The 21,927-nt window shown below is 35.3% G+C and overlaps 1 protein-coding gene across 3 annotated transcripts in view; it reads right to left on the minus strand.

Moving 5' to 3' along the window:
* sez6a (seizure related 6 homolog a) overlaps positions 1–18,982 on the minus strand; it is a 44,761-nt gene extending 25,779 nt beyond the window's left edge. For 2 of the 3 annotated variants that reach the window (XM_051908523.1, XM_051908521.1), the window contains exon 1: positions 18,596–18,982. In XM_051908523.1, coding sequence (XP_051764483.1) covers positions 18,596–18,680 — 85 coding nt within the window. In that variant the 5' untranslated portion in view covers positions 18,681–18,982. The remainder of the gene's footprint in view (positions 1–18,595) is intronic. The other variant, XM_051908522.1, reaches the window with a different exon arrangement.
* Positions 18,983–21,927: the final 2,945 nt, after the last annotated feature.

Raw genomic sequence — 21,927 nt, forward strand, 5'->3', positions numbered from 1 at the left:
CGCTTAAGGCAGGCTAACACTTGAAGGTTTTAAGCCCGATTTTAAGCCCTATTTGCACCTCAGAATGATTCGAGGCTTGTCGCAAATATTTTTTGTCCAAAAAATCCTCTTTTGTGTGGTGTCATTAAGATTATTTAATTGCTCCCGATCGAGACGGAGTGTCCCTGATCTCAAATCGTAAATATCAAATATGTTTGATATTTACGACTCTTGATCGGGCTGCCTCTGACATGATACCCGCGATAGCCAATGAGAGCGAGCAAACTTCACCTACCGGATGTTGCGTGCTTCTTTACCTGAAACTTGGCAGCCACAAACATGCCACGAAAGTGGAGTATTGAGACAGAAGATCACCCATAGTTCTTTTTTTCTATTTTGTTTCTCACTAGCCATTTCCATTAACCGATGTTATGTGACTAAAACGAATTTTTTTCCTCTTGCGATAAGTCATTCCAAAAATCATGGCAATGGATGTTGGTAGGTTGACGTATATCCCAGCCACTGCACTAGCCATTATTTTTAATCAAAGGAGATGTAGCCATGTTATCCAAGCATTTATGGCAAGGAAAGCCCCTTATACTTGGGAGTGGCCATGTATGAGGTGTTTCTGGGTGTTTCTCCCTCCTATCTGATTCGAGGTCTTGATAGATTCCAATTGTGGCATTTCTTTGTTGTTTAGAATCCAGTAGTCTCATAATACTTTTGTCTTTTATGAGTTTAATGAAGAACTCTCGTCTTCTGTCCAAACATTACATGCATGATCGAATTTTACATACGGCAGGTGACCTGTAAATGCGAAAAAAACTGTTTCCATTGCAGTTTTGCGAAATATTTCTCATTCGAATTGCCTAAAAAAACACCTCATATAAGCGTAAAAACTTTTTTGCGATATATGGGAGTTTTTGCGAAATTGACGTATATCCATTGGGTGTATTTTCAATTGCGCAATTTAAAGAGTAATGGAAACGCGGCTACAATAAAGCAAAACGCGTGGCAGGAGAGCCTGCTGACAACATCGATTGTTGTCCATTTGTTTTTCTTCTCAAGTTTGATCTCGCGAGTCTCCGTGAGATCTCGTCACTGTGAAATCGTTCCTGCAATCAGCAAATGTGTGGTCTCGCGGTCTGGTCGAATCATCTAGTGTGTGCGTTCAGAGGATTATAATGCAAAAAATCGGTTGAAACTGTCATTATGTCTGTGGTCTCCCACAGTTTTAAAATCGGTTAAGATTCGAAAATCGTCTAATGTGCCATTCTTCATTGACAGCCATTCAAAGTCATGTAATATAACCAGTTGTTGTTGTAAACTAAAACTATTTAAAATAGCTTATATTTTATAATAAAATAAAAATGTAAATATTAGATGAAAAAAATTGCCTTTGCAACTAACTGAAGTAAAATAAGTTTAAGTACTACTATAATGACTAAAAACTAAATATGAATGTCTTAACATTTTTATTTTTAAAATGTTTTTTATCACCTAAAACTAAATAAAAATAAATTAAAGCTACATAGAAATATTTAAAAACAATAAAAAACTAAACTATAAAAATGACAACATAAAAGCACATTAGAAAATTGCTAAAACTTAAACTAAAATAAAAATATATATATATATATATATTGTATTGTAAAAATATTTTGTATTGTAAACATATAAAAATATAACTATTAGGTTCTCCAATAACATAAATCACACAATAAATCTGGGTGCATAAACTGTTTAGAGGCCAACTGCTCACAAAAGCATCCTTTCATCCTCAAATCACTTTCCTGATATAATGAACACGTTTGAAGTGTTAAAATAGCTGTAAATCAAGCACTGACCTCACAATCTCTCTTATTGAGAACACACAGCACATGTCACTCCAGAGTGAATCCCATTTGTCAAGATGACACTTTCTGTAATGGAAGTGTGATCAGATCATTCCAATGACAATAAACAGCTGCTTCACAAAGCCACACAATGTCAGTGACCATCCAGTCAGATTAAACCAGAGGCTGTAGACAGTCATTAATCTCTAAAGAGGTAATTCAACCGTGTTTTATAGACTGTGACATGGAAAGACTAATCCCAGTGCACTTCTGCAAATAAATACCACCTTTAAAGGGTTAGTTCATCCAAAAATGAAAATTCTGTCATCATTTACCATAAGACAAACCCGTAAGACTTTTGTTCATCTTCGGAACACAAATGAAGATCTTTTTAATAAAATCTGAGTGATTTCTGTCCCTCCATAGACAGCTACACAACTGCGCTTTGACACTTCAAAAAGTTCAAAAAGAGAACGTAAAACTAATCCATATGAATTAAGCGGTTTATTTTAAATTGTTTTGAAGAGACACGATCGTTTTGTATGATAAACAGTTTGACTAAACTCTCTGAAGCATCCAGCATGTTTTTTCCAGCCTGTGAGAATCCCGCAGTGAGACGTAAAGAGCGCTGAGGTGTTTAAATAGTCTGAAATTGCTTTTATTCGCTTTGGCAGGCATGTGTCAGAGTGCAGCGTGCTGCGAGTCAACATGTCTAAAAACATAAACGGGCAAAACAAAGGTCCTACCTGCCCAACGGACATCAGCAGAAAACACAATATTAGAGCTGACACTGATGGATGAAGCTCTCCGTTCTTAAAAAGATAGAGAATGTTTGTGATTGTTTTGGTCCCAGGACAGACAGTGACCCTGAGATTTGAAACGGACCTTTACAGATGAGAAATCATGCAGTTATTCCTATCTCCACCTTTGCGCACCTTTAACTAAAACGAAGAACCATCTCAGCCTTAGCAGTTTCTGAATTCATTCTGTTGAAGTGTACTCATTTGTGTAATGAGAGTACACTGTAAAACTCAATATGTTCAAAATACTCAAAACATTTGAGGAAACGTATTACCTCAAAACATTTAAGTAAACAAAATTTTTTTTTAAGTTAGTAGAACAAGAACTTAAAATTTTTGTGTCAAGTGGGGCGGGGCCAAGAGCTTTGGAAGCGGAGCAAGCCAGTGTGGTGCACAGGTGTCTGTCATTAACAATCACATCACCGCCATCCCTTCACTCCCACAGTTCTCAGCCTTGCCCCACTCATAATAATGTTAATTACATACAGTTAATTTACATTCAGATCTTGGTTAATGTTAGACAGCAAATAACACGTTATTATAACTATCAAAGAGATTGTCATTATATATTTGCATGTATATAATCAAACAACATACAGTTTGTGGTCTTAAAAGTTTTGCAGCCCATCCTCAACCTAACCACAGGCTCTACTCTTCACCACAATGGTAACCCTACAAAACTAACATAACAGAACCCCTGTAATCCCAACATAACACCACATTAAACACTAACTTATGTCTCCCTATGTTAATCTTGTGCAAAAACACACAAAATAACACTTTATATTTAACATTTATTTATACAGTCTGACACAAAGCATGCTGGGAATTAGAAATCTGCTGCAACTCAACTCAATCTTATTAAGTTCAGCTTACTACAATGAAATTTTGAGTTCACGCAACTTTTTTCTATTAAGTACATTGAACTTTCATTATTATTTGAGTGAAACGAACTCATTTCATTTAATTATTTTCACTGTTCAGTTTTACAGCGTGTAAGTATTTCTGTAGTGGACAGTAAACAAACTACTGAGCCGACAATATCGAATCAATCGCACAAGTTCACCAGCACCCAACTTGACCTTCCATTTCCAATTGGGAGTAATAACAAGTGCGCTTTTTAACTTATAGAAGTCTTATCAAAATTATTTGTCAAAAATGTTGACATTTTTATACTAATAATTTAAAATGAAGTAAAGCTAAAATGAGTCTTTGACAACTTAATCAGTAAGGATTCTATTTATTATATGAATATATTAGTTTTTATATGTTTATATATTACTTTTATAAATGAAAATGAATTAAATATGTACTTCACTTGCTGAATTAAGTATGCAATTTAATGAGACATGTGGCAGTGTAGCATAATACTGTTTAAAACATTCATTGCTGCTTACTGCATACAATCTCACATACTATTAAAAACAATTATAGGCAGTATACTTATATATATATATATATATATATATATATATATATATATATATATGTGTGTGTGTGTGTGTGTGTGCACTTGTATTCCAATCATCCTTTCTATCACTGTTAAATAAGATTCATAACTTTATTAAAGTGAATAGCACTGGGTGGAGAACTTCATAAGTTTAAATTCTATAATAAACCACTTTTGGGCAGCAACGATAGAGAGCGAAAGTTGACTTATGCTCAGCGACAAACAAAGTAAAGCGTACTTGTGTAGGTGTTAGTGAACAGCACGTATCATTTACTGAGCTCATACATTAGCAGCTCTTCTCTGACACATAGCTTAGCTGGGCGGAAAAAGTGTCGTTATACCTGAAAGCTCATGATTTAATTGTTGGCAGCTTGTGGAATATATTAAAGCGTGGACGTTCAGACAGCTTTCCACCCACATGGAGGAGAGGTCACTGCAATTCTGTCTCGCTGAAACCTGTTAAAATGGGCTGTTTTCTGGACCTGAAAATGAATGCTGGTACATAATGCTTGTTAATAATATTGTCTCACTGATACTGCTGTCTGTACTATGTCATAGAGTAAATGACACTTGTCAAAGGAAAGTGAAATAAGATACACATGGTATGCTCTTACTGCACATTCACTAAATCACGTTTCTTTTCACATGAAACAGTAAAGCAGCAGACATTTATCGCTATATTCGGGTGTTTAAAGATTATCTGTCTATCTATCTATATAATGATATTACTGTTTATGTTGGTATATTATGTCATGAAGACATTACAGGCCATTCCAAATGAACACATTCTCTCAAGTAAAGTGAACTTCTACAAATATCCCTTGCTGAGTGTGTAGGGAGCAGTGAACACTGCAGAGGGACACTGAGGACTGGAACACAGAGCTACAGAAAACAAACTTCTAGGGCTTATTGATGACAAATAACTTATTTCATAAAAGAGATAAACAACAAAATCCTTTCCTGTCTTCTGAGGCATCTCTGCTCTCTCTGGATTTCATCTAAGCAGAGTTTGAATTAAGCATTGTATCTGTTCAAATCCAGTTCTATGATTAATACAGCATTACTGCATGTTCGTTATCAAAAGAAAATTCACCAAGATGAAAAGCTCTGTGTCTTCAAACTGCACCAGACTCCTGTAGGTTTAGTGAGGCTGATTTTTCAGGAGGCTATCCCATGACAGTTTGCACAGAAGGAGGGAGAGAACATGCCCAAGGAAATACTAATGATCTTTTTTGGCCATCCGCCTCCTGAGGAATGCGGTAAATCCAGAGGAACATTGTTATAAGATCAGAAATAGTCTGCACAACACTCTATAAATAATGGTTTGATTTGTTATTCACCTCTCCCTTTCTGTATCTCTCTCCCCATTTACCTTTCTCTCTTTTTGTCCTCTTATGATGAAAACCATCACTTTCCCACTTTTAAACAGAAAAGCATTGTGGGTAATAAAACAAAAAATAATAAAAACCACTGACATTCTGTATGTCAGTATATATATATAATTTAATAATATTAAAAATTTCTAAATTTTACATTACATTATATTATTGTTTATCTATCTATCTATCTATCTATCTATCTATATATATATACAGTATATTAATACATTAAATTATAGTTTGTAGCATTGCAGAAAAATGGAGTAGATTGTATATCTTTGGATTTTGGATTTATTATTATTTGTTATAAGTTAAATTTATGTTTTTAATAAAGTACATATCTTGTCTATTGCTTTGAATTTTGCATGCTCAAAGTCTAGTGTGACCAGCCCTTTAAAGGGACTTTCCTCACACAAACACAGTATGTGAATAAATAATTACTAATTTATCCATAACAGCTCACGCAAAGCTTAAAAAAATTGAAAATTAAAAAAAATTCTAGGTTTCTTGTGATCAGTAGTTTCTCTGTACACAAGGAAAGAAGAGTTATACACAGAAGATTTCTTTATTTATATTTCTAACATATGTGCGAATACTCAGAGGATTGTGAAATGAAATCTCACAGGCAGCCTCACTAAGATGCTTTCATTCTGCACCAAACTCTTCAGAAAACACTTGATCAGAGTGACAGGAGAGAGAGAGAGAGAGAGAGAGAGAGAGAGAGAGAGAGAGAGAGAGAAAGCATAATTCATGCTATTTGAAAGAACAAAGGCCTGCGAGGAAATGACAGCTTGTCAGAGAAAAATAAAGCCACGGAAGAGAAAAGACAACAACACAAGGCATAAAAGCAAACAAACAGAGGTAAAGTAAACAGACTTTGGTTTATCTGTGCGCTCGCATATGCCTTTTTTATTTCTTACATTTCTTGGAGTAAATTAACATGCAGTCTATGGGCTGTCAGTAAGGAGAGATGGATGTGTACAGTGATTATGAACAGTGTTTTCTATCATATATAGGATTACATTGCATAAATATTCATACCCTTGACACTTGAAATTTAGCTTAGGATCATCTGGATCATCTTTGAGATGTTTCTACACTTCGATTGGAGATAACCTGTGGAAAATTTAATTGAATGGACATGATTCAGAAAGGTACACGCCTCTTAATATAAGGTCTAACAGCTGAAAATGCATATCAGAGCAAAACCCAAGCCATGAGGTCAAAGGAACAGAACTGCCTGTAGAGCTCAGAGATAGGATTGACACAGATCTGGGGAAGACAACAAAAAATTGAATCTGCTTTGAAGGTTCACTGAAGCATGTAGTCTCCATAATCCTTAATGGAAGAAGTTCTGGCCAAACCAAGCAATCGATGGAGAAGGGCATTGGTTAGAGTGCTGGCCAAGAAGCTAATGGTCACTCTGGTTGAGCTCCATGATCATATATGGAGATGGGACTTAGAAGGACAAACATCACTGCAGCACTCCACTGATCTGGGCTTTATGGCTGAGTGGCCAGACTCAAGCCTCTCCTCAGTGAAGACACGTGAAAACCTGCTTGGGATTGGCAAAAATCGCCTAAAGGACTCTCAGACTGTAAGAAACAAGATTCTCTGGTCTGATGAACCTCAGTTCCAAGCATCATGTATGGAGGAAACCAGGCACTGCTCATCACCTGCACAATACCATCCCAAAAGTAAAGCGTGGTGGTGGCAGCATCATGCTGTGGGGGTGTTTTTCAGCAGCAGGGACTGGGGGACTCGGCTGGTTAGAAGGAAACTCAGCGCAGCAAAATATAGAGATGTGCTTAATGAAAACCTGGTCCAGAGCATTCAGAACCTCAGACTGGACATGAAGGTCCACCTTCCAAAGGCATTGCCAGATTGGCTTATGGACAACTCTGTGAATGTCCTTGTGTGGCCCACAAGGTATGCATATTAGTTAAATTAGTTTTACAATCATATAGAGGTTAATGTAAACGTAATTCAGATACATATGCATTCATACATGAATGTATCTGTAAACTTTGATCTGTGACCAGTCAGTTGAAAAGCAGACTCCCTGATCAGCTGGGATTTACATCTGGAGATATGAAATACAATGTTAGAAGAGAAGTCTGAGGTAAATCCTGGTATTATGCTCTCTTTCTTTCTGTCTTTCTCTCTCTTCTGAGACAACAGTCCTGATAGACATCTGTGATTGACGGGCAGGTTTTATTGCAAAGAAAAGGTCAAGGTTGCAAAAAATTTAGAGAAAGGGGGGCTGATTAGATGCTCTGTGATGAGCTCAGAAGTCTCCCAGAAGCCTTTGCTCAATATCTGCCCGTCTCCCATCAACCCAGAGTGTAACATCAGGAAAGAAAATGTCTGAAGTTAATATCGTTATATACATACAAGCCTACATTAGGTACAAAATTTAATTTTATGCATATATATATATATATATATATATATATATATTTATACATATAAAAAAATCATTTTGTTTATCTCTCTAGTAAGAGGGAATGTTCTGCACATTCTGGGTCAGGATTTTCTTGGATGAGAAATAGCTTAATAAAAATATAAAATAATGTTTCAATGAAAATGTCAAAATGCAATATGGTTTCTGTAAGGTTTAGGGCTTGGGATAGGGAATATAAAATATTATTAGATTAGTATAAAGACAATAGAAGTAAATGGAGTCCCTGTGCACCATAATTTTAGAGTACATTAGGGTTAGGGGTATCGGAAAGAAAAATAGCAAAATTATATCTCCTTAATGTATCAACTGGCATTTTTCTCAGGTTTTCTTCCTGATCAAAGACCATAAAAGCCTCATATGAGTTACAGAAGAAATCAAAAAAACAAAAAGTGTTGCAATCAAAAATCTGAAAATATATAAACATTTAAATCAAATGATCTGAGTGATCCATATTAATTTTACATTCTCTATGCAAACAAAATTCATTTTATTTATCCTAAGGAATTTTATGAGAAACATCTGAGACAGCAAGTCATGGATTGACAGAAAGAAAGGAAGAGAGAGAAAGGCGTGATGCTAATGGTGTAGACTGTATTCCCCTTGTGTCTTGTTAACTTCTCAAGTTTTGCACGATTTATTTCGAAGCTCCCGCTGGGTGCCGCTTCTCCAGAAAATTACCATGGAAACAACTTTTAGATACGTCCCACTGGATATTTTCAATTTATGCAATGAATGATGAGTAATGAATATACAGGTTTTTCCCAGGCTGTCTGTCTAGGTCAACACAGAGGATTTTTTAAGTGTATGAATATGTAACAGGGTGAGAGATATTGCTCGCCTCTGACTGGAAAAACACAGACACGGAGCAACAGAGCAGCGAGATGTGCGCTGTATGAAACTGACTTCTTAACACCGTGGATTGTTTCACAAGCAACCACAGACCTCTAAAGATCTCTCAGAATGTCTGGATTTGACCTGAGTGTAGCTTTCAGAATGTACATTTCACAACAATCCCTGAACTTGAAAAATCAAGAAAACTTTGTTTCTTTCAAGGTCAGATGGACTCGAGTGAAGTAAATATGCTTTCAAGCATGAAAAACACTTGTTTAGCTCATGAGTACCATGAAAAACTGAAGCAAGCAAGTTGATTTGGCCTTGTTATGTAAGATATTCAAGGCCTGTGATCTTGATCTTGTACTTTCCTCTGAAAAACAAATGCACAAGCAAGCTATTTGCACACATGATCTATCTTTCTGCTAAATACCAGTACTGTATAGTACATAAAATACATATACAAACACAAAATCACACACTAGCATGGTTTCCAAATTAGATGTCTACTTATAAGCAGCATTTTAAGACTGTTCCAAAAAGGTAGGTGGCAGAAAGTTTTCTCTTTTAGTGTAGTTACTTTGTCTACTATTACTATGAAGACAATCTTGCTCCACAAGTTAAAGTCAATATGCTTATAGCAACTAACCTGAACAATAACACATCTGGGATAATAGCACAAACATTTCAAGATAACTCAATAGCTACCTTGAGAAATGAGGTTTGTCTGCAACAAGTTAACTGAAAACATTTATTTAAAGGAGCTGTATGTAAGAATTTTCATGTATTAATCTCTTTTTTATTGCCAGTGTGTGAACAGTATGTAAAGAAACTTAAAAAATGAGATTTCCTAAGTTGTCTATAGCTGCATCTCATTTCAGAGGCTGCATCCTTCAAAGCCTGATTGCGTCACTGCGGCGCGACAAATGCTGTCCCGATTCGAAGGCTCTTTGAAATGCGTCCTTCGTTACGGCAACTGTCACAGTTGCTAGGCGACAAGAACAAACCTCCGTAGGCTAGACTGTCCCATTTAACAATGCTCGGTCTGACCTTTGTGGCCTTCGAAGGCACAATATGTAAGATTTTTTGATTAAAATATCCAAAAACCACTAGAACAATGTTATGTATTGTGTTGGCTTGTGTACTTACATTATCACAAATGTTTCCAAGAATGTTTAAATCCAGAGAAATAAGCAATTTTAACCAGGACACGGACCGTGTCCATGCATCGCCTATCAATGACATCATACCTGAAACCAAGGAAACACCGAAGACGCTTTAAAATATTATGTGTTTTATTAGACAGGTGAGCAACTGTTTGGATACAATCATCAATAGAAATTTAATCATTGTTATATAGCTCAACACAGTAAGTCTTATTGTTTAAATCTCATTTTCTTGATTTACCGCGAGTACCATGTTTTACCATGTCTAATATCGATCTAGCTTACTGCAGTGTGCCAAAAGTGTCTCATAGTAGCTGTCGAGCGAATGCACAGAGTAGCATTATAACAACTTTCAACACACAAATGTATCTAATATGATAAAATAGCGCTGCGTTACCCCACATACGCTTGACCGAAAGAAGCGGATGCGGTTGTCTGCGGCATAATAAAAGTTTCACTGCTCTCGAGCCGTGTGTCCAAAGGCCTTGTTCCGCTCCAACGGCTTTCAGCTCCACACTGCTTCATACTACAGTAATGTTAATAAATCTTTAATACATTAGCTCCTCCATGAATATGATTTCTGCCCGAGTCACGTCGGATAAGAGGAAAGCGGGGAGCACATATTTACATATTTATCTAAACATCGCTCTCAGCAGCGTAGGTCTCGATGTTCGAACTTCGAAGTTTCCAACTTCTTTTTACCATTAAGCAAAGAATGAAAAAAAACTTCACCGTAAGTATATTGGTTCTTGAATCACGTTCAGTCTCTTGTATGTTACATGTGCACGAGAAATAAGTTGCTGGCTGCAGTTCACTTAACGGCCACCGGTGTCACTAATAACAAGGGTTTCTGAATTCTACATACAGTCAAACCAAAATGTATTCAGACACCTTGAACATTTCATTCATTAATACAGTTTATTCACTGTAGTTTAAAAAAATGGTAATAAAATATGACAAGATCTCAGAGTTAAACTGTGTCAGAAAAACATGGTCAGAAACATGGTCAGGTCAAAATGTCTGAATAATTTTTGGTTCCAACTTTTTATCAATTTTACTGGTAGTCCACTGTATGAAGAATTTTTGGGTATAATATGTCACAGTTTACTTTATTTTGCTATTCTCACTTACATAAATGAACTATAGTGTCCTGCACCCACTAGTACAAATATATCAAAAATATCTGAATAATTTTTGGTTTGACTGTATAGCCCCTTTAAAATGGTGGATAAATGTTGAGTAGAAATATACATATTTCACTCAATAAAATATTTTTGTATGCTATTAGAGTATCACCTCATAGCAAACACCAAATGCAAACAGAAACTAATGAAAGCAGCTGTAAGTCTCTTTTATGCTTCACGTAAAGACTTATAGCCTATGAAGAGTGTTCCAAATTAGACTGTGTAACAGCAAGACAACTCACTAGGTTTTTAACAGATCTACAGTATATGTCTTCCTGTCTGTCTCTCTCCAAGTCTTTTTCCTGGCGTTGTCGTGTGAGGAACCCCAGCTGTGATTGGCAGCTCTGACTGTGGCTCCATTCTCTAATCAGCTTCTCTTGTGTGTATAATCAGTCAGACCTAGGAGAAGTGTGAACAGACCCAGAACCGCAGTCCCCTGTAGGAGTCCTGATGCATTAACCTTACACCTCTAATGGCCAATTCACCCTCTGACAGAGCAGACCAGGAGCCACTTTAGCTATTTGATCTCATTTGTGTTAGCGGTTATGCAAGATGAATGAACTGTGTGAACTCTAAACTGTCAATCGAATTGTCATCCATGTTTCTTGCGAGTTCATGGAATTTAAGGTTTGCTCACACCAAGAGCTAAATGAAACTTCAGACATTTTCATGTATGTGGAAGTTGAGATTTCAAAATGCTGTTTGGAGCATAAGAAATTTAAATTTATAACAAAAATATATTATTTATTAAGATTAATTTCATAAATTTAATTAAAAAAATTCTCATTCATTTCACATGCATCAAACACTATAATAACATGAAAAAAAAAATCAATTTAAAAAAATTCTGCTTTAAAAACGATGTCCAAAATTCACCAAGGAAGAGAGTTCATATTTCATGTTTAATGTTTTGTTGTTGTAGTATTGACAGCCTGTGTTACAAATGAATGTTTGTTTGTGGGACTGTCTGTTTAAATAGTGTTTGTACTGAGCTATTCTCCTCTAAAAACACAGATTTTTCTTCTCTGTTTCAGATGAGAGAGGACGGGCTGGTGCGAACAGTTCTGTCGGGATGCCAGATCCAGAGATACGTCTCCCGTAGCAACAGAAGAGCTTCAAAGTCCAACCGTGGCTTCGTCACCTTGTCAAATCACCGCAAAGGTAAACAGCACAACACCCAAAAAACTTCACAAACAGCAGCTATGGCTGAATTACACACAGCTTTCACAGAGTTCCTCATTAACTGGACTAATTGCTGCAATTAAAGGGGCGTAATTACTTTTAGCACAGATATCTCTTAACATCTTAAATGCCTCTTGAGATTTTGACTGTTAAGTCCTCTTTTATTGTATTCAGTGTCAGAACCTTCAGAGCTGAAGGGAGGGTGTCAAACCTGACAGATGAGGACAGAAAAAGTCAGTATAGCATGATCATAAAGGGACTTGATCATAAAGGCTCAGATTCACAACTTTATCTAGATATCTACATAGTACAACCAACAGTCCGTTTACTGACTATCTGATGCATATTGCACACATAAAAGCAAGCTCTGCCCTGATTGGCTAGCTTAAGCGGTCTCCAGGAGTCAGGGTCTATTGGTTTTTACCGGTCCAACTGGCTTACATATTCCTCAGATCTGAAAGTAATTCAAGTTTGAGGCACTTAAACTGACAACAAGAAAAAATGCAATCAGTCATCTGTGTTTCTGCCTATGAAGGAGGAGCGCAGTGAGAAAAGCCTCAAACTGAAGAACATCAACAGTGCATTTATTACAGCATGACAGATCGTCTCTGATGCAGAATTCAGATGCTCTGGGCATCGATCGCAGCAGCCTTTTCAAGTACAGTGACATCTGAACGCTGCAACAAAGAGACGCCATGAAACCTCCATTTGTCCTGGAGACTTTGAGAGCCCAGTGTCCTCTGCTCTGATCCTGCCAAAACACAGAGCCTCTTATTTGACAAATGAGCTCAAGGGGATCTTCAGACACCTTTCCCTGTCACTTTATTTAAAGACAATGGGCAGTTGTGTTACCTGACAAAATCTCTCAGCATGAACGAAAAACCAAAAATAGTTCATATACAGAATATTACAGCATAGATATCTGCTTAGAATATTAACAAACACTCAGTAATATCACAAAGTGATCATATTAAAATGAGATATCAGCATAAATGCAATTAAATGTTCAAATAATTACACAAACTCCAGACACTTGACCCCCAATTTCAAATCACTTAAAGTGCCCCTATTATGCTTTTCTATTACCTTTCTTCAGTGTGTAATATAGCTGAATGAAAAAGGTCTGCAAAGTTTTAAAGATCAAAGTGAAATAATAGCAAATAAAGTTATTGTCTCCTAAAAGAAAGAATCGGTTCTGAACTGCTGAAACCCCTTACAAAAAAAGAAGTTTATTCGAGTGTGCTATTAGTATACTGATTTTAAACTAAAAATAAGAAAGTATACTGTCAGTCTACTTTTCAGAAATATACTTAAAAATACACTCAAGTATACAGGAGTTCACAGAGATCAAATTTCTTCAAATAAAAAACAAGCATTTCAAAATGCAGTACTTCTTACTTTTAATGAAGAAGGCAAGAAGAGACCATTATAGCCTTCGTAAAAAATATCCTTAGTTTAAGACGTACCCTGTTCTGCATTCTGAATCAGAGGCAGAGGAAACCATCAGGATACTAAATAATGAAATGTCACACATAACAAGAGGGGGATTAGGAGGCCAACGGACTTGTGGCATTTTAAAAGTCAAAATGTCAACTTGTAATCTTCCTCTTAAATATACCAATTTTATGGTTGTGTGGCTGCAGGTGCCTGGCATGTAAAGAGCATCAGCTTTGCGCTTTCAAGAGGATCAGCAAATATTGATGCCCAAGAAGTCGATGTCGCCGCCCTTTAGGCTGAAATAAAAACACTTGAAATCAATACAAGAACCATCACAGTGTGCTGATTGAATAAAGGGTTTTAAATGCCACAAAAGGAAATGTGTGTGGCATACTTTAAGGGTTTTGCATGGTCACACAGATAAAACGCTACAATAAATAGTTCAAGACACATTATACTTTCTGTCCTCTATGATCTGCTGCATTTCTTTACGAGAACAGGCCATCTCAGAATGGCCTGCCATTGCTTTTGGTTCAAAGCTGTATGCCACAAAGCAATGCAACCAACTTAACCTCCCATTTCTATTTGATAGATGAACCGGACGTAATATCAGCCACGATTTTGGTTAGGATGGCAATGTTAGCCCCTACTGGTAGATTTCTGCTCTTTTCTGTGTAAATTAGAAACACACGAAGAAGTACATAAACGATCAACAGAGAAAAAAGTACACTCAGAAGAGCCCAAAAGACTAAGATCTTTCCGTTTTTGTGAGAGACAGCAAAGGGATGGTTAGCACCACCTGCAGAGTTCAGACAGCATGAGGATATTAGGCTATGTTCAGACTGCAGGCAAATCAGATTTTTTTTTTCTTCCAAATCACATCTTTTCATGAAGACTGTCCACAGTATTAATTGCAAGTGATCAGATATGATGTGTGTGTCCAGACAAAATCAACCTTGTAGATTACTTACAAATTGTAATCAGTTACTGATTCCAAATTACATGACAAATATTGTAGTTAGTAATGTAATCCGTTACATTACACATTTTAGGTAATATAATCTGACTACTTTTAGATTACTTTTGACCTACAGTAACTCGTATATCACACTGATTTGAGTAGGATAATCTTGAGAGACTGACAACACGCCGACAGACAAGACAGAGCAGCTTACTTTTGGTATGAAACAAAATCTCAGCTTTCAAATTTTGTCTTTTTTTTTTTTTTTTCAAACAATAAATGCCATTTTGTGGCTCTTTAATATGTCATGACAGATCACTGTAGCGCCAGTCATTCTTTCTACTAGTTATAGCACGAAATAAACATGAATGAACATCAGAAAGTATGTTGTTTCAACCATGGAAAGACATCAATACACACCAGTTTTCAAGTTAAAGTACACTGACGTTAATCTACTAACTAACCTGGGGTGTGTTTCCCAAAAGCATTGTTAGCCAACTAACATCGCAAGTTCCGTCGTTACTAACATAGTTCAACGATTTGGTGTTTCTCAAAACCATAGTTGAAACGAACATTCGCAAACTGCATTGCAAACTTGTGTGGTTGGAACAACAGCTCTCGAGCTGGTTAGAAGCATAGTTTCTAGTTTTTAAGACATGTAGACTTAAAAAATCATTATCTTGAGCAAAATAAGCAAGAAGACATAAAGTACAATGTATATCTTTTATTTCAAATATAAACAAACATCATTTACATATTTTAGTTTGTCAAGAGATTTTAAGCACTGTTTTTGAAGAGTGCACATGTGCGTATGTGCTTTAGTATGTAAGAACGAGCGTATGATTGAATCTGGAAATAAAGCAAAATAACTGAGAAAAAGAAGTAGTCCTCAGATGAAATGTCCATAATTTATAGCAGAAAATCTAGCATTAATTCGATCTCAAACAGATTCATTTAAAGAAGTTATTACTCCACCACTTGCATTACATCATTAACCAAAGTGGCTGAATGAAAGGTTTGCGACAATACGATTTAATTTCACGATTACATTTAAAAATGTAATATAATCTAATTACAAGTACTTTTATTTTTATTTTATAATCATAATCCAGATTACATGTAATCAGTTACTACCCAGCACTGCCAACCTATCTGCTTGGGTTGCTTTGATAACGATGTAGGCGTACCCATGTGACAAGGCTTTCAAAATCTTTGGACATACCATTTGAATGCAGTATGAATACTTCCAGCATTTCTGTCACCAGTTTTGACATAATCGTCATGTGTCGCGTTAAGAGTGACACAAATGACAGTTTGAAATCCGGTTTGAGCAGCTAGAGCGTCTGGACTGAGACACGTCTGAGACAAATCTGATTGAAATCGTATTCCAAACCACCTCCATATGTGGTTTGAATCAGATTTGAAGAAAAAAAATCTGATTTCATGTATTTTTTTTGCTGTCCATACTTTCAAAAACCCATCTGGATATAATCTGATATGCAAAATTTCTGATTTTTGCTGGCAGTCTGAACATGGCCTTAGAGAGCATTCTGCCATAATGACACTCATTTACAAGCCATAAACTGACAAAGCACCAGACTAATTATGTCAACTAGCAGCTTCTGAATAGCCCTTGATCAAGCTAATCACCAGCAATCCAAAAAACAGGTGTTGAACATTTTCAAACCCTCCCCTGAAATCAGGGGTATGAAAGGCAGAAATTGAAACCCTCAGACTGTTTCCATGCTTCTGTCTTTGAATAGCCAGAATACGAGACGATGAGTCTCGCAAAGAATTATGAAAGGATCTGATAAGAAAGCTGCAGCAAAATGAATTCAGAAATAGACCTTTGAAAAGACCTAGTGCACACTTCAAAATGACTTCACATACTTCTGCCTGCATAGAAATACATTTTCCTCCAGCTGCCTAAATGACTCATTCACTCTCAAATACTTATGAAACTTCCATTCACAGCTCAAAAAGTCACAATGACATTAACTATTTAGCACCTAAAATGTATTTTCAAATCATGAAACCATTATAACTCAATTTATAATTGTAATCATAACATTAAAAAGCACACTGATGGAGGAATCTATGATATGCAAAGCATAAAAACATGCACAGTTTAGTAACAGCTCACTGTCTTATATCAGAATTAATGTGATAAATGTCAAAATGTGCAACAAGATTCACCACGGTTAAAAGAAATGTCCTATAATGAGGGAAAAACCCACATACAAGACCAAGCAGAAAATTACATTATGTAATGTGCATGCCTGCAAGTCACCGGACGTTTCATTAAAATGCTACATTTGTAAACAGAAACATCAGTTTCTTTAAAAATGATTTTAATGGTAGTGGATGTAGATGATTCTGCACTTTACAACAAAGAGCAAAGCAGCACTATAAAACAGGGAATGATATTTTATTTCTATTTATTTATTTGAGTAATTAGACTATCAACCACCTCAGTTTTTTTTTTTTTTTTGTTTATGTTGAAATACTATCACTGTCATCTGCTTTAATTCAATGAGTTTTAAAAGCTTGCGTAAATCATAATGTATAAATTTTAAAAAAGAGTGCATATTGTATTAATGTTAAAATCCATTTGTGCAATTCTGTCTCATTAAAATCTCATTGCAGAATTTGTACTTATAAAGCAAGCATGAGCCCACAGGATAGTACAGGAGGTATGCATCTCATTATCACAACAAAACATATGGCTGCTAAACATGCTGTCTCTAAATTAAATATAAACAGCAACAATACTCTGACTTATGGAGCAGCTTTATTCTAAAAACCTCTGTGCCATCTGCAGTCGATCCATATCTGTTAAAATGACCTGAATAAGCTGAGATAGAGTGTTATGAGACTCGTAAAAACAACACAACTCTGCTGGTTTCATAAACAGGTCTGTTCAGGACGGTGGCAATCTAATCTTCAGGATTAGTGTCATTATCTTCTGCTGCAGGGACCCACAGCACAATCACTCTGTCCCGTTGTAACACTGCACCGATATTTGACTTGTGAAATGGTGCAAATTGAGGCTACTGATTCGATATGTCTCATTTTTTGAGGCGAAAAATGTTATGGTCCGTCTATGGAGCAACGAGCGTCAATTGTCTAAAATAGGCTACTTTAAAAAAAAACAAAAAACAAACAAACAAAAAAAAATATTTTAATAGCCTAATGATGTGATAATGAAAGTACTCGTCGTGTTTTGTTAACATTCCGTCCGATACTACAGTCGCGTCGATCGACGTGCTCGAGCAGCGTACTGTTCCTATGGTTACTGCCACAGATGAACGCGACTTATGTGCGCAAATGTCTCTTTGTGTGTAAAAAAACAACAACGTGTAATGTAACTTTTGTGGTTGTTTAAACTCATAATTTTTACAAAATATAATAATATGCCCCCTTATACTTACAGGGCCACCCTAACATTTTGTTTTGACTTACTTTGGGGGGTTCAAGTTATTCGCAGACGAACGCTTAGGGTGTTGTGTCGCATATCGCGTTAGCGTCATGAACGCCTTTTAAAGAAGTAACTTAAAGTTAGGCATCTCGAGACCCAATTATGTTGCCCTGCGTCTGTTTTTATTTATTTTGAACGCTACATCACGTCAATGTGAACGGCTCCTGACTTTCTTTCAACACTCTACAGATGAAGTTTATTTATGGCAGTTTCGTGCAGTCCTGCGATATTTCTGTTGAAGTAGTATATCACGTGATCAACGAACCTCCTAAATTGTCTCAATATATATATGCGTAATTTGTAATTAGCATTGGTGTGGCGCTTACTAAGAAATCCTTTGCTTAAGCCCCAGATAGCAGGTACAATCATGTGCCCAAGATGAATATCTAACTCTATTAATTACATACAGCAGCATTAGTAGATTTAAGTACTTAAAAATAAATACTAACCTTGACAACGCGTGTGAATCACTGAAAGACTCAAAATGAGCAGCAGAAAGAGCCAGTTCGTTCGGAACTCGATCCTTACGCACATACTGAAACGACTCCTCAGAACACACTATATATTTGTCCTTGTGTTAAACAATCCAGCGAGAATGACTCGAATGTCAAATAAAATGTCCGTAAGCGGTCTACTTCCCGGTGACTCGCGCAGAGAGAGAGCTCGACTCACGGGCTGTTGTTATAAGCGGATTGTGTGGTGGAGGTTCAGGACCGCGGACAGCTCCAATCAACCTCAGCGCGCCTGGACACTTTGGACAGCAGCCTGGCGTTCATCCAGTAGCATTGGGCTTATTTAGAGCAGCAGCTTTTGTGTGTGGAGAGGCAGAGGAGAATTACATCAGATGCATATCGTCCTAATGTAATGAGAACAAGTTCTAATATACACTTAACCCTGGGGAATACAGATATTTGAAAGGTTGAGGGGAAGGACAGTAAGTGAATGGGCTTTAGTGGGTAAAATAATAGCAATATTAAAGAAAAACTTTGTTGGGTTTTACATTTCAGATCAGATAAAACATAATAAGATTGTGACGGTCTATCACATTAATTCCTGAAGATTTGATCACAGAATTAAGTAACAAAACTTAGGTGGACAACATTTAACAGCTTTAATAACCTTTTTCTTACAACTCTGAACATTTTAATACTATAAAATATGCAAAAAATGATAAAATAAACAAATGTTTCATACAGACTAAAGTGCAAAAGAAATATAAAGAACAATAATAAAGAATCAGAACATTTTCAGTCAATGTATCGGGCATGTTTTAGTCCAGATTAAAATGGAAACACGTTAAAGTGTAAACAAATGTTTGAAAATAAATCTTCTTTAAGTATTTTAGTAGGTGTTGAGTAACAATATAAAACAACCAGATATACTTCAAATTAATTATATTTGTGACCCTGGACCACAAAACCAGTCATGGTGAAATCTTAAAGCTGAATAAATAAGCTTTCCATTGATGTATGGTTTGTTAGGATAGGACAATATTTGGCCGAGATACAATGATTTGAAAATCTGGAATCTGAGGGTGCAAAAAAAAATCAAAATATTGAGAAAATCATCTTTAAAGTTGTCCAAATGAAGTCCTTAGCAATGCATATCCACTCACAAAAATACATTTTTGACATATTTATGGTAGAAAATTGACAAAATATCTTCATGGAACATGATCTTTACTTAATATTCTAATGATTTTTGGCATAAAAAAAAAAATCGATAATTTTGACCCATACTATGTATTGTTGGCTATTGCTACAAATATACCTGTGCGACTTATGACTGGTTTTGTGGTCCAGGGTCACATTTTTGGTGAAAAGTGAATTAGTGATGTTTAGGGGTACACTAATATATAAATGGCATCAAAGCAAATAGACATGGACTAAAAATGACAAGACTATAGAGTTCTTTAGTACCAGAGTGAAGTTGTAAAATGAGTAAAGTTAGTTCTGACTTAATTCTGAGAAAATCATTCATTTGCAGATGCCAATTGGTTTGATATTTTGTAACATTTTAAGTCAGGGTTAAATGTCCAAATCTTACATCTGAAGCTACTGTACATCTCCTTAAACAAAAACAGCAATAAAAACAGATGTAGCAACTGTAGCAGAAACATTAGGGGCCAGTTATATAACATAGCCATTATGTAAAGACTGTCTTAAGAAGGGTTAGGGGTAATTAATCAGTCTTCGGTATCAAATTAGAGCAATCTACGTTTTAATTGACTTTTAAAAAAAAAAGTTTTGAGCAGTCTTAAAGAAAAAAAACTGATGACTAACTTGTAAGACTAGTCTTGGCAGTTTATGCAACCGGCCCCGGGCTCTTTTTTACATCATGTACTGTATATTTGGCCTGATAGTTTTTTTTTTTATATGCTTGCGTCTCATTGCTTACACCCTCAGCCAGAGATTTCAGCTGTGCAGCACTTCTGTCTGCTTAGCTAATGAAAATCACGGCCGTGAAATAGACTGACCAATGTGTTGAGGTAATGAAGCGATCATCATCATCTTCACGGGCACTAAATTCATTTCGGATGGGTCGCTGACTAAACAGCCGTTTAGATATTATTACTGAGAAGTTAATCTATAGCCTCCCATATCAGGAGAAAAATTTACTTGGCCTGGCCATACATATTCATAAAAAGAAAATTACATATTCTTTTATTTTTAATTATTATATATTTATAGTAATATACAATATATTTTTTATTATTTTTGTATAATATATTTATATGTAATGATTATACAGTCAAACCAAAGTTTATTCAGACACCTTGAACATTTTATTCATTAATACAGTTTATTCACTATAGTTTAAAAAAATGGTGATAAAATATGACAAGATCTCACTATAGGTAAACTGTGTCAGAAAAAAATAATCTTAATTATGTCAGATAACACTTAAGCAAAACATGGTCAGGTCAAAGTGTCTGAATAATTTTTGGTTACAAATTTTTATTAATTTTACTAGTAGTCCACTGTATGAAGAATTTTTGGGTATAATATGTCACAGTTTACTTTATTTTGCTATCCTCACTTACATAAATCAACTAGTGTCCTGCACCTACTAGTAAAAATATATAAAAAATATCTGAATAATTTTTGGTTTGACTGTATATTGATTATATGTTTGTTTCATTGAAAACAATTTTAATAATACCTTTTTTTTTAAATTGTTTCACTAAAATTCTTTCACAAAAATTTCAATTGTATAGTAAAATTCCATCAAATTGAATAGAAAATATTTAAATATTATTCATATTATGGATTAAGAATTTTAAACGCGTAAAAAAAAAAAATAGACCTTAATAAAACATTTTGTATAAATCTTAATGAAACAAGGGAATGGACCATTTCAGTTTATGTTATTTGTATTCATAAATAAAAAAAATGAAAATATGTTTAAATTTATTAATATGAATCACATAAACTAAATGGTCCATTCACAATTGAAATTTGTGAATCTTAAAAAAAGGCTTTTTTTTGTGTGTGTTTATATATATATATATATATATATATATATATATATACACACACATTTAAATAAAAATATTATATATTGATTTATAAATATATAATCAAACTATATATATATATATATATACAACTTTAATTATTTAATAATTTGTTTTTGTTTTTCTAGTAGCTTAATATGTGAGATTGAGGCATTTCTCAATGATATCTGTAATCTGTATTGTTTAAGCGTCACTTTCAAGACTAGTATTATAAGATTATGAAAGGTAAAAATTCACATCCTAAATATAGAGTATATGTGTATC

Source organism: Ctenopharyngodon idella, chromosome 10, assembly GCF_019924925.1.
Source record: "Ctenopharyngodon idella isolate HZGC_01 chromosome 10, HZGC01, whole genome shotgun sequence".
Taxonomy (NCBI): domain Eukaryota; kingdom Metazoa; phylum Chordata; class Actinopteri; order Cypriniformes; family Xenocyprididae; genus Ctenopharyngodon; species Ctenopharyngodon idella.